The 16,277-nt window shown below is 39.0% G+C and overlaps 1 protein-coding gene across 1 annotated transcript in view; it reads left to right on the top strand.

Moving 5' to 3' along the window:
• The first annotated feature begins 3,895 nt into the window (after positions 1–3,895).
• SAV1 (salvador family WW domain containing protein 1) overlaps positions 3,896–16,277 on the top strand; it is a 30,947-nt gene continuing 18,565 nt past the window's right edge. The window contains exons 1-2 of the mRNA XM_029236241.1: positions 3,896–4,378; positions 7,430–7,873. Coding sequence (XP_029092074.1) covers positions 4,285–4,378; positions 7,430–7,873 — 538 coding nt within the window. The 5' untranslated portion in view covers positions 3,896–4,284. The remainder of the gene's footprint in view (positions 4,379–7,429; positions 7,874–16,277) is intronic.

Below are 16,277 nucleotides of genomic sequence, written 5' to 3'. Positions count from 1 at the left end.
TTAAATAACAGTTTTTAGATAAAACCATAGCAATAATGATAAATATATACATATATATATATATTTTTTTTCCCTTTTTTGCGGCACACGGGCCTCTCACTGTTGCGGCCTCTCCCGTTGCGTAGCACAGGCTCTGGACTCGCAGGCTCAGCGGCCATGGCTCATGGGCCCAGCCGCTCCGCGGCATGTGGGATCTTCCCAGACCGGGGCACGAACCTGTGTCCCCTGAATCGGCAGGCGGACTCTCAACCACTGCGCCACCAGGGAAGCCCAATGATAAATATTTTTAAAGAAATCACCTATATCCCTATTATACTACTAGGATAATTGTTTTTATTTTTGTATATTTCCTTCTGCCTATGTGGCACAAAACTGTAGGCCTGAAAGACACTTTGGAAAACAATTAGTTCAAATTCTTAATTTTCATGTGAGAAAACTAAGATTCTCTCCACAGACAATGCAACTGCAATGGGAAAAAAAATATCGCTATTATGTAATATAATATTAGCCTTCTCAAAAGCTATGCCTGGAGAATTAGACCTGCAAAATCTAGATTCCTTAATAAAAACTACCAGAAATCCAGGAATTTCTAGAAAACAGATGTGAATTCAAAGTGTCTGGATTTAAGGATTTGAATTCAAAGTTCACATAATGCTACTGCTGATGCTGTCTGCAGACTGTTGATCTTGGAATGCACCCTCCTTGATAAAAAGGCAAATTACAGCTCTTAAAAAGAGCACCTAGTTGAGGCTTTCTCTCAATTCAAAGAACTGAAATAATATTGAAAAGGGGAGTTCTTTGTTTGGAACATGAATGGCTTTCAAAATAACTGTTAGAAACTGGACTCGCATTAGTGGGACTCTTCATGTGCTGTAACAGGAAAAGGTCCAAAATGGGAATAGAAAACTCCAGAACTGAGACGTGTTTGCTACTGACCAGGAATAAAATCTGAAGCAAATCATTTAATTTTTCTAGCTTGGTTTCCACATTAATAAAATGAGGTTAGCCTAGCTGATCTAAGATTCTTTTCTAACTATAAAATCCTATATTTTTTCTTACATAAATGTGCAAGGCATCCTGTATTTCAGTCTCTAGGAAAACCACAAGTGTGAAGAGTTGGCTATATTAACGAGGTCTTAATATGCTTTTGTTCTCTTATCCTTCTGAAGTAAGCCCTAGGCGGAAACCTGGCACTTCTTTGGCTCCCCCTTCCCTCCCTTCATCTCCTGACACCATACCCTATCTGTAACAAAACCCCATTGTCTCGCCATTTATGTTTCATCACTCCTCTCCATCCACACGACCAACACTTTAGTACTGGTCCTATCTGAACAACAGGAACAAGTAACTGCTTTTCTGACGTTCCTCTCACAGTACAATCTGCTATTCTGTTGAGATTCTATTCTATTCTTTTTTTTTAAATTGAGATACAGTTGATATACAATATTATATGTTATAGGTATACAACATAGTGATTCACAATTTTTAAAGGTTATACTCCATTAATAGTTATTATCAAATATTGGCTGTATTCCTTGTGTTGTACAATATATCCTTGTAGCTTATTTATTTTATACATAATATTTTTGTTCTATTGTTAAGATTTACATACCCACAGGAGTGATCCTTGATTTCTCTCTCTCTCATACTCCATATTCAATCTGTTAGCAAATCCTGTTGGCTCTGTCGTTAAAATATATCCAAAGTCTGACCACTTCGCATCATCTCCACTGCTGTTAGCCTGGTCCAAGCCAGCAATAGCTTTTGACTGATCTCCCTACTTTTACCCTTGCTCCCATTCAGTCTATTTTCAACACAGCATCCAAAACCATCCTATTTAAAAACATTAAGTTAGATCATGTCACTCCTCTGCTCAAAGTGAAATTCCTTACCTACAAGGCCCTAGGTGCCATTGTTACCTCTCTAACTTCATTTCCCACTACTCCTCTGCTCCAGCTACACAGACCTTCTTACATTACTTCAAACTGCCTGGAACATGGTAACTTGCAGTGACTTTGCACTTGCTGTTCTTTCTGCCTGGAATATTCTTCCTCCAGATAGCTGCATTGCCAATTTCCTTTATCACTTAACTCCAAAGGCTGCTTCTCATGAGCTAGTCCCACTAAAATCACAAACCCTCTTTTTCTTATTTAATTTTCACCTCAGCACTTATCACTATGTAGCACAGTACATTTTATTTACTTTTCTTCTTTATTGTCTCTCTTCCCCATGAGAGTAGGGATTCTTTGTCTATTGCTATATCCCAAGCACCTAGAACAGTGCCTAGCAGAGTGGGTGATCAATAAATATTTGTTGGTTATTGAATGAATTGTGAGAGATTTGTACCAAGGGACCATAACAATATGCAAAGATGGAGACAGGCACTAGACAAAATGTCTTATTTGTTTGTTCATGGCAAAACAAAATTTGAACAGCTTCCTAACCTTGTATAAGTAGAAAATTCCTTGCCTTTTGTTAACTGTTTACATCTCTTGTAGGATGTTTCCTATCTCAGGGAAAGCACTTTCCATTGTCAAAGCCTCAATTTGGTCAATTGGGGGTGGATCCCATCTTATTTTCTAAATGTTATCCTGTACATTTTGCCCCTCTGCTAAGTTATATAGAAGAAAGTAGGGTCTATTATTGATTAAAAAATCCCAGGTCTTGACCTTTAGTGCTCAAAATTCTCAAAAAATCTAATACTGGAATATTTAAGAAAGAAATGTTCACATATTGAGGTATAAGGAAGTCATTCTGGATTACACGAGTTAACTTTATGCTAGCTAAAACAGCCTGTGGCCTATCAAACACACATTGTACATCGGCTTTAATTATTAAAGAAAAGAGCTCACTTACCAAAACTAAATAATGTCCATGTTAAAAATAAAAATTAAATGCCTCCCTTGCTGGGCCACCAATGCTGTTGCTGCTTCAGTGATAAGACTCCCTTCCCAGGTGCTAAGGCCATACTGACTCGCTGTATTCCAAACTGATACATTTTTTGGAAACCTTGAAGGAACGCATCCCTGACTTGTTGAATGTTCTTTGTTCCCACTAGACACAAACCTACGCGGAAAACTATGCTTCCCCCAGCACTTCCTTAGAGTTATCTGAGAAGCTGTCTTCTGGGCTTATACTTCACAGTTTGGCTCAAATAAAACTCTTTTCTATGCCTATTGTAGATTATTTATTGATTTTTTTCCATTGACATCTCCAAGAGGAAATATGTGGTTAGTTCGTATAATAATGACAGTGGTGATTAAATAAATTATGCTAATAATCAAATTTATCTTACATCAAAGATCGTAGAAACTCCATTTTGGCCTCTTCCTCCGTTTTTTCCTTTATCAGAAAGATGCACACTCCCCGGCACTTGGGAGACTACAGATTCATACTGTTTAATTAGTATTGGCCAGACTAATGTTTTCAACAAAAAGAGGGCTCTAGATTTTTTTTTTTGGTGCGGCACTAGCCTAAGCGTGGTGGTGTTCCTTCAACTCTACTGGCGTTCTGTGCTATCACGGACTTGAATTTACCAGCCCAAAAAACTCCAAGAGGGACGTCCTCTTTCGTGGCCGGGGACGGGAACGCATCTTGGGGGCGTCACCGGCTCCCTCGAGGTCCTGAGAGAAAAATCTGCGGGTAGAAGAGACTCCTTTGCAGGAGCGTGCCACGGCCTCCCGCGGGAGGGTTTCGTCCTTCGTGTCCGCGGGACCTGCTTCTCGCCGAGGGGCAGTGAGGGCAGCCGCTACCCCTACTGCAGACAGCGGACCCAGCCCTTTAACTAGGAGCTCGGCAACCATCCAGCAGTGCGAGCCGCGCCCCGGAGCTGGTGTGGGGGAGGGGCGGCGGCGCTCGCGCTGCGTCGAGTTTCCCAGAATTCCCAGCGGCCGCGGGGAAAGTTTACGGGACGTAGGCGGCGGCGGCGGCGGCGGTAGCCGTAGCGGCTATTAGGCTGTCCGCAGCGGACCATGGCCCTGCGCGGGCGTCCCTGGCCTCTTTTCTCTGAGTTCTCGGGCAGCGTCGCGGAGCGGGCAGACTTCCGGGAAGGAGCGGACAAGAGATTGAGCGGTGGCCGGCGCGCTTAGCGCCCCGAACATGCGGCAGTCCCTGTGGGCGACCCCGGGCTGCGGAGAGGCGGCGGCGGCGGCGGCGGCGGCGGCGGCGGCGGCTCGGGAGGGAAGGAGGCGGCGGCGCCGGCGGAGGTGGCGGCGGGGACGTCCGGCGCCCGGCGCGGAGCCCTAGGGTGGCTGCTTGGTGTGGCCTGGGGCCTCGTGGACAAGGATGCTGTCCCGAAAAAAAACCAAAAACGAAGTGTCCAAGCCGGCCGAGGTGCAGGGGAAGTACGTGAAGAAGGAGACGTCGCCTCTGCTGCGGAGTGAGTGTCGGGCGCCGCGCCCACACCTGGCCGGGGCGGCCACGGGCTGCGGGGACCCGGGCGGGGTGCCAGACGCCGCTCCCCGCGGCTTCGCATTCCTTTTTGGTCTCTGTGGAATATTGGTTTTTGTTTTGTTTTTTAATTTTATTATGCCTGGAGTGGTGTTCGTTGTTTGAAAGCTGATAAAGAATAAGAAACTTAGATTAGTCCACCTCCGCCCCCCTCCCCCCAAATAACCACAGACTTCCCGGTCCCCTTGTGGCAGTGTCGTTGGTTTTGATCACGGGAAGAAAGAGGTTCTTTAGGAAACACTTAAATTGCTGATCCCCTGATTTTATAGGAATTAAAGTGATTACACTGGGGCACATGTTTTTCTCTTCTCGTTACGTCGAGATTTGTCTTGTGTTTGTAAACATTGAAGGTGTCACTCGCCCGTGCTGGAAGCCGTGCGAACGCTTGGGTAGAATTTCTTAGCCCGTCAGCTGTTGGATGCAGAAGTGAGGAGCTGAAAGCTGACCGTCGCTATTGTAGCCACTACCCAAAGCCTCATCAATAGTAGATCTCAGGGTGGAGGAGCCAAAATTACATGTTTGGCTGTGTTCGTCGTGAGAATTGCTTCAAATAAAGCACCCTAGAGACCCCTAAAAGAAAGTACTCAAATTCTATCATATTTTAGGGTATATTACGAAAAAGTTTTTTTTTTCTGTATTTAAAAAGAAATTTAATAGAGTGCATTTTTCTTCCCCCTGAACACTGGCACTTTTCTAATTTTCAATTTAAGTATTTGACTCTGATTTTCCGGCGGAGTCTTTTGAATTTTTAAGTCTTGCTTGTGTGTTCAGAACATTTGTGAGCTAAGGAGCTAATTTTTTGGTGCTCATACTGCTGGGTCCTTTGTGTAAGTTTCCTTCTTGGAAGCTGGTGACTTTGTGACTTAAGCATTACCTCATATTGTAATTGGGAAAGCTTTTCATAGAGGTTCCTAGTAATATTTGCCCAAGATCACACAGAAAGGTGTGGAGAGCATGTTTTTTCCATTACAGCCACATCATCAACTTTCCAGATTTATCCTTGTATTTGCAGTGCTTTCTTACAGAACAGATCAGATGGGTACATCAGTAACCTGAAACTTGATTTTTAAGCCTTTTTTAACATTTTGATTTTCGGTTACACATTCTCTTAGGATTTTGGCTAAAATAGCTTGCAGTTTGCTGCAAATAAAGTTTATTGAACGTTACTTGAAATCATGAAATACATTTGCCACACCTTTAAGCAAATAACTTTTGATATAGTACTTTTTTAGTTTCATCAAATGTTGAGCCTTGTTTATTTGGACACTTATTTTTGTCTAGTTAGCTTAGTTAGCTTCTGTTGTATATTAATATGAATGCTCTCTGATACTGTTAATGAACTAATAAAACGGTCTCCAAATCCAGTTTTCTTCTTGTTATAAAGGTATTTGCTTTCTAACCAGGAATACCTAAGCTATTTAAGTTCTGTGTTCAAAGGTACTGTATCCTGGGCTTCCCTGGTGGCGCAGTGGTTAAGAATCCGCCTACCAATGCAGGGGACATGGGTTCGAGCCCTGGTCCGGGAAGATCCCACATGCCGCGGAGCAACTAAGCCCGTGTGCCACAACTACTGAGCCTGTGCTCTAGAGCCCAGGAGCCACAACTACTGAGTCCGTGTGCCCCAGCTACTGAAGCCTGTGTGCCTAGAGCTCGTGCTCCACAACAAGAGAAGCCACCAAGATGAGAAGCCCGTGCACTGCAATGAAGACCCAACTCAGCCAAAAATTAAAAAAAAAAGTACTGTATCCTTAAAGCCATTGTTCTTATCTTCTGTTTTGAGTTATAATTGTTCTTAAAGGAGCCATAGTTTTAGACTTGGCGTTTTTTTGAACTGGTTCAACATTTGTGTGTCTCTTCGAAATGAGATTCTTTTTTTTTTTTTTTTTTAAGATTTTTGTCTGCACCCTGCGGCATGTGGGATCTTAGTTCCCGGACCAGGGATGGAACCTGCGCCCTCTGCATTGGAAGGCGGAGTCTTAACCACTGGACCACCAGGGTAGTCCCAGAAATGAGATCTTTTTTATTTTTTAATTTTCATAGTTAAATTTTTAGTTTTTCCATGTTTTGATTACTGTACTACTGCTACATAATTCCAAGAGTAGGAAGGCCAGGTTAATAATATTAAAATCTTTTTAGAGGAATTCACCTTTACGTGTTTGGGAATAGCATTATGTTCTGTTTTATTTTTTAAATCGTGTTTGCTTGAAGAAGGGCTTGGGGAATTTTGAAAATGAAGTAAAATCAGCAAAACAAACTGAAATGTTAAGTTATGCTGGTTAACTCTGTATCCATTTGTTAGATCGTTTACATGTTTATTCATGAGTGTTTCATTAATGTGTATTTCATAGTTAAGCTTATTGACGTTTAATCATATCATGTATGGTAGTATGCAGAATACGTCCTATTCTGGCAGAGCTTACATATAACATGTTTATACAAATTATAAATTCACTTGAGTGGGAAGACATCAATCAGCCTCAATTTTTAAATACCCAGGGACTTCCCTGGTGGCGCAGTGGTTAATAATCCTCCTGCCAATGCAGGGGACGCGGGTTCGAGCCCTGGTCCGGGAAGATCCCACGTGCCTCAGAGCAACTAAGCCTGTGCGCCACAACTACTGAGCCTGCGCTCGAGAGCCCGCGTGCCACAACTACTGAAGCCCATGTGCCTAGAGCCCGTGTTCTGCAATGAGAAGCCACTGCAATGAGAAGCCTGCACACCGCAACCAAGAGTAGCCCCCGCTCACCGCAACTAGAGAAAGCCTGCACGCAGCAATGAAGACCCAACGCAGCCATAAATAAATAAACAAACAAACAAACCCAAATACTTTCCTAAAATTTTAAATTGTGTTTTCTTAAGTCCAAATTTTAAATTGTGTTTTCTTAAGTCCATTGAAATTTTTCATTTTGGGGTGATATAAATGAACAACTTTTGAAAAGTGTATTACTTACTGGTCATTTTACTCTTTGTTCTGTTATAGATCTTATGCCTTCATTTATCCGGCATGGTCCAACAATTCCAAGACGAACTGATATCTGTCTTCCAGATTCAAGCTCTAATGCCTTTGCAGCTTCTGGAGATGGAATAGTTTCAAGAAACCATAGTTTCCTTAGAACTCCAATTCAAAGAACACCTCATGAAATAATGAGAAGAGAAAGCAACAGATTATCTGCACCTTCTTACCTTGCCAGGAGTCTAGCAGATGTCCCTAGGGAATATGGCTCTTCTCAGTCATTTTTAACAGAAGTTAATTTTGCTGTTGAAAATGGAGACTCTGGTTCCCGATATTATTATTCAGATAATTATTTTGATGGTCAGAGGAGGCGCCCACTTGGAGATCGAGCACACGAAGACTATAGATATTATGAATACAACCATGATCTCTTCCAAAGAATGCCACAGAATCAGGGGAGGCATGCTTCAGGTAACTTAAAATTAGTTTGTATTTAGGTTTATTAACACTTCATTAAAAAGATGTTCTTTTTCTAGATTTTCTTGGGAAGCTAACAGATACTCCTAGAGAACTACTACTCCATTTTGCCAGTCGTGCTAAGCCTGCTTGCAAATAATTATTAACCTACATGGAGGGAAAGAATTTTGTGTCCATTAACTCACCTAATTATTTTGTAAAAACTTGATACGTATCTGTTGGCTATCTAGACTGTTAACAGTATGAACCTTGAAAACTTAGAGAGATTTTAATGTCTGTAGTTGGATTGAATCTATGTTTAGATTTAGTAGAATGGGACAGTTAGGGATTCAGAGAAACTGGACTTAAACCTGGGAAAGGAAAGGCAAATAAGAATTGCGCATGGTAGGTGATACCACGGGCAACTGCATCATTACTTAGCTAACACTTGCACTGTTTCTTTTTTAACAGAACTGTTTTTGTAGTTAAAGAATTATTTCCCTAGTTTAAAAAGACTTATTGTCAAATGATTAATTGTGTGTTAAGTGTGTCTTTTTGTTGTTGTGCATTTTGCAATGAGCAAAAATATTTGCCATATAATTTTCAAAAATCTGCTCTCTATATTTCCTGACTTTGGGATAATTTTCCTGACAGGGAGCAGAAGAGATAGGAGAAATGCAGTTCTACTTTATTCCTAAAGTACTAGATTACACTAGGTAAACTGAAGCAAGCTGAAAATTAAACTTTTTAATCTGATTGTTTTTTTTCCTAGTAAGTTGTAGGCTTTAAATTTTGGCAGGATGAAAATAAAAAATACATGAGACATTTACTTTTTTAGCCCATGAAACTTCAAATAAAGTGATTTAAAAACAGTTTGGTGTATGAGCGTTTTGAGTGTAGAAAACACTTCATTCACTTAGTATTAATCATTTATGTGTCTATCATTTTCCCTTTTGGTATCTGACTTCTGGTACCTTATTTGGGAGAACAAAACCAATATATGAAAAATGATGACAGACAGTTGTTATACTATGTGGTACTGACTGAGTGCGATAGGGAGCCAGAAGAGAGAGAGATCAGGGTAGGCTAGAATACTTAGAGAATGGTCCATGGAAGAGGTGGGACCTGAACTATTTTTCTTTGCGCTTGGACTGTAGATTGACACGGGATATAGGAAGGACATTTTAGGTGAAATAATCAGTGAAAACAGCAGACATGTAAATCCAAGTAACTGTGTAATTCTGTCTAGTTTGAAGAAATAAGTTGTAAGATGGAGTGGAGATTAGTGATGCAACAACAGGCTGTAGGATTTAAACTCGAGTCAAGCAGAAGCCATTGCAGATTTCAAAAGGACAAGATTTTCATTTTATGAAAGCAGTGTTCAAAGATTAGTTTACTAGCTGTACTCAGGATAGATTGCTAGAGAAAAGAGAACCTCAGGTACCAGTGGTAGTGCAAATCTGTGATGCTTTTGGAGGAAAAATGAGACTTAATTATGGTTTTGGGAGAAAGTAAGTCACTGAAATTTTGAAAATAGTATGGAACAGTTGGCAAGAGCAGCTTATTTTGTGAAAGCTGACATTCAAGTCTCACTGGGGTATTGAAGAGGAGACGTTTTCTAGGTATATAGAAATACTGTAATGAAAATAGGTGAGAGCCTTTTTTGTTTTTAAATTCTAGGTTAAAGGATTAGACAGTTGCATACTTCAGTGTTTCTTTTGGCTATTTCTGATATCATGTAGTTTTTTTGTTGTTGTTGTTGCGGTACACGGGCCTCTCACTGCTGTGGCCTCTCCCATTGCGGAGCACAGGCTCCAGACGCGCAGGCTCAGCGGCCACGGCTCATGGGCCCAGCCGCTTCGCGGCATATGGGATCTTCCTGGACCGGGGCACGAACCCGTGTCCCCTGCATCAGCAGGCAGACTCCCAACCACTGCGCCACCAGGGAAGCCCTATCGTGTAGTTTTAAACCTCAGAAATGATTTGTTATCCAATCAAAATAGTATGTTTTAAAAATAAAGTTCATTTTTATATATTTTTTAGAGTAATACCTGCTTATTATAGGAAATTTGCAAAATGCAGAAAAGTAAAGGTAAAGCACTAATTATGCCAGAGATTCTTTGTATTTAGTTATTTCCTTCATCTTTTTCCATGACATTTCTTTTTCGCATTGTCGTGATTATACTCTGTACAGTTTTATATCCTTGCTTTTTTACTTTAATGAGTTTCTTAATGTTAAACACTATTTATATGTAGTTTCAAAGCTCCATAGATTTCCATTTGGTGCATGTCTTATGGCTAATATTTTAAATGTTAATGAGGATTTGACCTAGGCTGGGGACATTTGGAAAGGGGCGAAGTGAGACACATCTGCATTGATGGGCCTTGGCCAATAATGGGTATTGAGAGATGAGGGAAAGAGAAGAGTCAGATAGGATTAGCAAAGCACCTGACTGTATAAGAGGTGCTCTAAAAATAAATGGTTGAATAAGTGAATGGATCCACAGATTTCAAGTCTGGAGTCTTAAGACATTTTTGGTAGCCAAGGGGTAGCGGGAATAATAGCTTATAACAATCTGTTTTTCATTAATACAGATTGCTGTTCTTCGTACTTATGTTTCCCATGTATATTTAGGTTGCAAACATCACTGATAGCTCATGACACTTTTATGCCTGAAGTATGAAGAATTAATGATACCAGGTTAAAAATCTTATTTTAAAATCCTGATTCGCAAAATATCTTTGAGGAAATACTATAAAAACTAAATTTCTACGGATTCTCTCTTAGGACCCTTTTTATGCAATTTGATATAGTTTTTGTAATTTGAATGACAGACTTTAAAACAGCTTTCCTCAATCATATTTTAGAAATAAAATACAAGTTAATTGGATACTTTTTCAAATTAAAGAATGTCATTTAAAAAAAGATTTGCACTTATTGCGACAGTGATACATGCTTGAGAAATCTCACTTAACATTAATTTATATCAGGGCAATAAGATTAATGTTTTACCTTTCAGAAAAAAACGGAACTTCTTTGCAGGGGTCTCCTAAGTGGCAGGGAAGGATTAACAACCAATTATTAACCAAACAGAAAAGCCTAACAGCTGGCTTTTCCAGAAGAAAAACAATCTGAATATGAGACAATAGCTGGAAGTTTCTTGAATTCATCTTGAAAAGACTTGAAACTTCTTATATTTTCCAGATTTATGCTGGAGAGAGTTCAGGTAATTTGAATGAATGGAAAGGAGAAAGTAAGTTTGTGGGAGAGTAAGGATGTGCTGTAGACAGATTTATTTTCACAAGGTTTAAATTTCGATTTGTTACTAATGTAATCATAAAAAAGGTTTGAAAGAAAATAGTTTTGTAATGACTTGACAGTAGTAATTCCTGCCAATTAGTTATTACTTAGACTTTTAGGAAACGCCTTATCTCAGGGGTTAATTTCATCTTACTGTATTTAGCAGAAGTACAAAAAACAAGTTGTATAATATCTTAAAGGGTTTTACGGCCTAGCACGTTCTACATTTAGCTGTGAAATTTGACCTTTAACATTTTGGCCTACAGGCAGTTACTGTATGTGCCAGAGGAAGGAATTCTGCTGTTAACAGGAAGTCTTTAGTTGGAATACTAAAGGCAGATTGAATTCCTTTGTTCTGCGCCTAAATAATTTAGTTCTATGCAATTGTAAGTAACAAACTTTTAACTTTTATTTTTAAAGACAGCTAAAGAAATCAAGTAATAAAGATCAAATTAAAAAGTTCCAGGCCTTACCAAAAAAAAAAAAATAATAATACTGGAGTTGTGTTTACTCCAGGAAATGCATAAGTATTAGTTAACCAGAATCTTCTTTTGAGGAAGTGTTAATAATCCTTAGGAGCACAACTTTATTTGTAGTTATTTTGGAGAGGAGGAAAAAAGGCAGTTGGTTTAGTTTAATCCTTATATCTTTTTATCAGCATCTTGATTATAACATGGGCTGTAATGTTTAGTATTACCCTGGAGGTTGTAACCTTCATTAGAGTTCCATATTCTATTTTATTCTCTGTAGCCACTTCAACATGAGGAAACAAGAATTTTTGAGCTTGTCTCTAAGGGCAGATCTTGTAGGTATCTAACACTTTTGTATGACAGTAAGTTCTTTGGAGGCATATCTAGTGAAAGCTTGGTGGAGAGACAAAGTAATACTTTATCTGTGTCTTTGGGAAATCATGTATGTAGCTTATTAATGTTCTAGTTTATTTTATGTAAGTGGAAGGTGCTTGTGCCATTAATTCCTGCAAATGGAAGTTATTTTGAAGATTATGAATGCCACTCATTCTTTTCTGGGACTAATAATTGAAATTATGGAAAACTATTTTTTCCCTTGTAGCTCAGAAACAAGTTCAGAAGTATAGATTGCATTTTCTTTTATTAGTGGCAGTCATATTTTCTTTGAAGAATTACAGTTGATCTTTTGGGGAAAGATTACGTGGTTGGTAATAAATTTGTCATTTGACCTTATATCATCTGTGTGGCCTTTGGTAAAATAACTTACTTGAACCTTTGTTTCCTCATCTGTAAATTGGTAATGATACCACTACCTCATAGCGCTGATTGAGTATGAAATAGTATATATGGAAAGGGCCAGGGACAGAGTAGACATTCGTAATTGTTAGTGCTCATGTTTTTTGTAAGGTATCATATGCTCTTGTATGCTTTTTCGAGATTTGGCATGTTTGGTTATTGAAGTTTCAGCTTTCTAACTGAACTTAAGAGTGGAGGTCCGGTGTGTTAGAGCTTGATATAGCTTTTTTTTTTTAAGTCTGCTAGACTTATTTTATTATTGATAATATTTTATGTTTTAGATTGGTGGTTTCCAGTCTTTTTGTACAGTACATTCATCTCTCACTAGTTTTATAGAATTATCCAAATAATAGTTTGAAAAAAATTTAGTGCACGTGGCAGCTTCAGAAAGTGGGGGGGTGGTTTGTCATTGAAACTAAATAAACTGTCATTGAAACTAACTAAAAAGGTTAGGAATCATGGTTTCACATGGCATTGGTAAAGCTGATGAGCCTATTTGGGACTTCGTGGACTTCATGGCTCCCTTATCAATAACTTGCAAGGTTTAGTTCCTGGACACAGAGGTTTTACAGAGAGGTCTTTGTGTTTCCTCTAAATGTGAATTTCAAGTTTATCATGGTTTAAAATCTGCTGTTTGGTACCTACTATTGTTTACATGTAACAGTACATGTGTTTCTAGATTTAGGCAAGTTCAGTATATGGAAATTTGGATTTTCTAAGCAGATGAATGAAATTGTCACAAACTCTCTAAGCCTGTACAGTTTTAAATTACTATAATAGCTTTTTTGTTTTTTTTTGTTTTTTTTAGCTTTTTGTTTTTAATGCTACATTTAGAAATCTGTGTGTTTCCAGGAGGACCTCTGTTGGGCCAGAATGTTATGGGTCTTATCAATAACTCAATATGAATACATTGAATTGATTATAATTCTTTTAAAAAATTGTTATCCTTGGTTGTGGCTAGTACTACAACATTTTTAGTGATGGAAGTATGAGAAGGTATAAAGCCACTGCATGCTTGAACAGCATGATTTTAGTTATTTGCTATGTGTTTGTCTTTAGTACATTGGCTTATTTTTTTTCTCTTTAAATATTTTCTCTTTAAGTACTGAAGTTGCTTAAGCTACACTTACTAAATAAACGTTCAGTTGCAGGTGACAGAAGCCAAAGTCAGTTTCACCAAAAGGCTTGTTAGCTTTGTTTTGTTTTATAGTCACCATATGTTTTAGAAATGTATGCCTTTCTTCCCAAAGGGTACTGAGCAAGAGTGATTTTCTTTTCTTTCTTGCATTTTCCGTTCTGCGAGAGTACTTCATAGGTGGTGTTGTGTACATTCTATTGCATCAGTTCCAGACACACATAATGACTGATTTCTCTTTTTGTGATATTAAATTTGATCATGGGATCAGATGTCATACCAATTCATCATTATGATGTTGTCCATCAGCTTTTCACCTATTGATTTGGAAGCCATTAATCATTATTGGCTAGATCCAATATTGCTCTTCATATAAGACAGGATAAATGGTAGATCTTTTCCTTTACTTATTACTATTTTTCAGAATAGTCAGTTGATACCCTAACCACCTCCAGAGGTAACCAATGAGGTTTATCTTTTTAGTGTCTTTATGAACTTGAGGATTAAAAAAAAATTAAATACCAAGCTTTATTTGGATTTCACCAACTTTTTCCTTAATACTCATTTTCTGTTACAGGATCTAGTGCAGAGTACCACATTGCATTTAGTTGTCATATTTCCTTAGTGTTCTTTGGTGTATGACAATTTCTTAGTCTTTTCTTTTTTTTTTTTTGCGGTACGCGGGCCTCTCACTGTTGTGGCCTCTCCCATTGCGGAGCACAGGCTCCGGACGTGCAGGCTCAGCGGCCATGGCCCACAGGCCCAGCCGCTCCGCGGCATGTGGGATCTTCCCGGACCAGGGCATGAACCCGTGTCCCCTGCATCGGCAGGCAGACTCTCAACCACTGCGCCACCAGGGAAGCCCTCTTAGTCTTTTCTTGTTCTTCATGACCTTGACAGTTTTGAGGAATACTTGTCAGATATTTTGTAGACTGTTCCTCAGTTTGTATTTTGTCTGATGTTTTCCTCATGATTAGACTGGGCTTATTGGTTTATGAAAAGAATACCACGGAGGTGAAGTGTCTTCATTATATATGAAGGAGTTACCTGATCTCTATATGACATTATTGGTGATGTTAATCTTCAGCAGTTGGTTAAGATTTGCCAGGTTTCTCCACCGTAACAAACACTGCATGTTTGTTCTTCCAGTTTTTATCTTCATCTTTCTTTCTTTCCTAAGCACACCGATTTTCTCTATTGTCTTTACGTCTGTTTTGGGGGTTCTTGCTTTGCTTCTTTGTGGTCTTCCTTCAGAGAGTTGATTGCTTCATTCTTTTTTCTCTTTTAATTTATGGCAGTGGCAGAATATTTAATTGCATTTTTCTCTCTGCTTTGGGACTTTTTTTTTTTTATATAAATTTATTTATTTATTTTTGGCTGCGTTGGGTCTTTGTTGCTGCGTGCCGGCTTTCTCTAATTGCGGCGAGTGGGGGCTACTCATTGTGGTGACTTCTCTTGTTGTGGAGCACGGGCTCTAGGTGCTCAGGATTCAGTAGTTGTGGCTTACGGACTCTAGAGTGCAGGCTCAGTAGTTGTGGCGCACAGGCTTAGTTGCTCCGTGGCGTGTGGGATCTTCCCGGACCAGGGCTCAAATCCGTGTCCCCTGCATTGGCAGGAGGATTCTTAACCACTGTGCCACCAGGGAAGTCCATGGGGCAACATTTTTTTGAATGTTCTTTTTTAATCAACTTTGTACCTTTTTGCCCCTTTAATTTTTCTTATAGAATTGATGTTGTGCTGTCCTAATTATACATTATTGAATAATTAAGGTTTTTCTCTGCCAGTTATTTGAAATTGGCTCCTGTGGTTGCGAGGGGTGTAAGGGGTTGTGTAGGGAAAAGGAAAAATTACCAGGGTAGTGTGTTGGGCTACTTGGTTTTGCGCAGTGCTGTGTTCTTATTTCCACTTATTTCTTTACTGTTCTTCTAGCCCAGCTGCTTTTGGCAGTTTTTGTATGTATATTAGATTTAGGGATTATACCTCTCTAATTTTTTTTTGAAGTCTAGTTGGTTTACAGTATTGTGTTAGTTTCAGGTGTACAGCATAGCAATTCATTTTTTGCAGATTGTATTCCACTATAGGTTATTACAAGATACTGGGTATAATTCCCTGTGCTATACAGTAAATCCTTGTTGCTTATCTATTTTATATGTAATAATTTGTAACCGTTAATCCTGTACTCTTGATTTGTCCCTCCCTTCCCCTTTTGGTAACCATAAGTTTGTTTTCTATGTCTGTAAGTCTGTTTCTGTTTTGTGTATAGATTCATTTGTATTATTTTTTAGATTCTACAAATAAATGTTATCATATGGTATTTGTCTTTGTCTGACTTATTTCACTAAGCATAATATTCTCTAGGTCCATCCATATGTTGCTGCAAATGGCAATATTTCATTCTTTTTTAGAGCTGAGTAATATTCCATTGTGTGTGTATGTGTGTGTGTATATATGTGTGTGTATACATATATATATGTATGTATACACACACATATATACACCATATCTTCTTAAGCCAGTCTGTTGATGGGCACTTGAGTTGCTTCCATGTCAAGTATTGTAAATAGCGCTGCTGTGAACATTGGAGTGCATGTATCTTTTCGAGTTAGAGTTTTCCTCTTTTCCAGATATATGCCCAGGAGTGGATTTGCTGGATCATATGCAACTTTATTTTTAGTTTTTTAAGGAATCTTCATACTGTTTTCCATAGTGGCTGCACCA

The sequence above is a fragment of the Monodon monoceros genome, unplaced genomic scaffold (genome assembly GCF_005190385.1).
Source record: "Monodon monoceros isolate NGI ecotype Baffin Bay Population unplaced genomic scaffold, NGI_Narwhal_1 Super_Scaffold_21, whole genome shotgun sequence".
Classification (NCBI taxonomy): domain Eukaryota; kingdom Metazoa; phylum Chordata; class Mammalia; order Artiodactyla; family Monodontidae; genus Monodon; species Monodon monoceros.
This window is presented reverse-complemented; position numbering and strand designations above follow the sequence as displayed.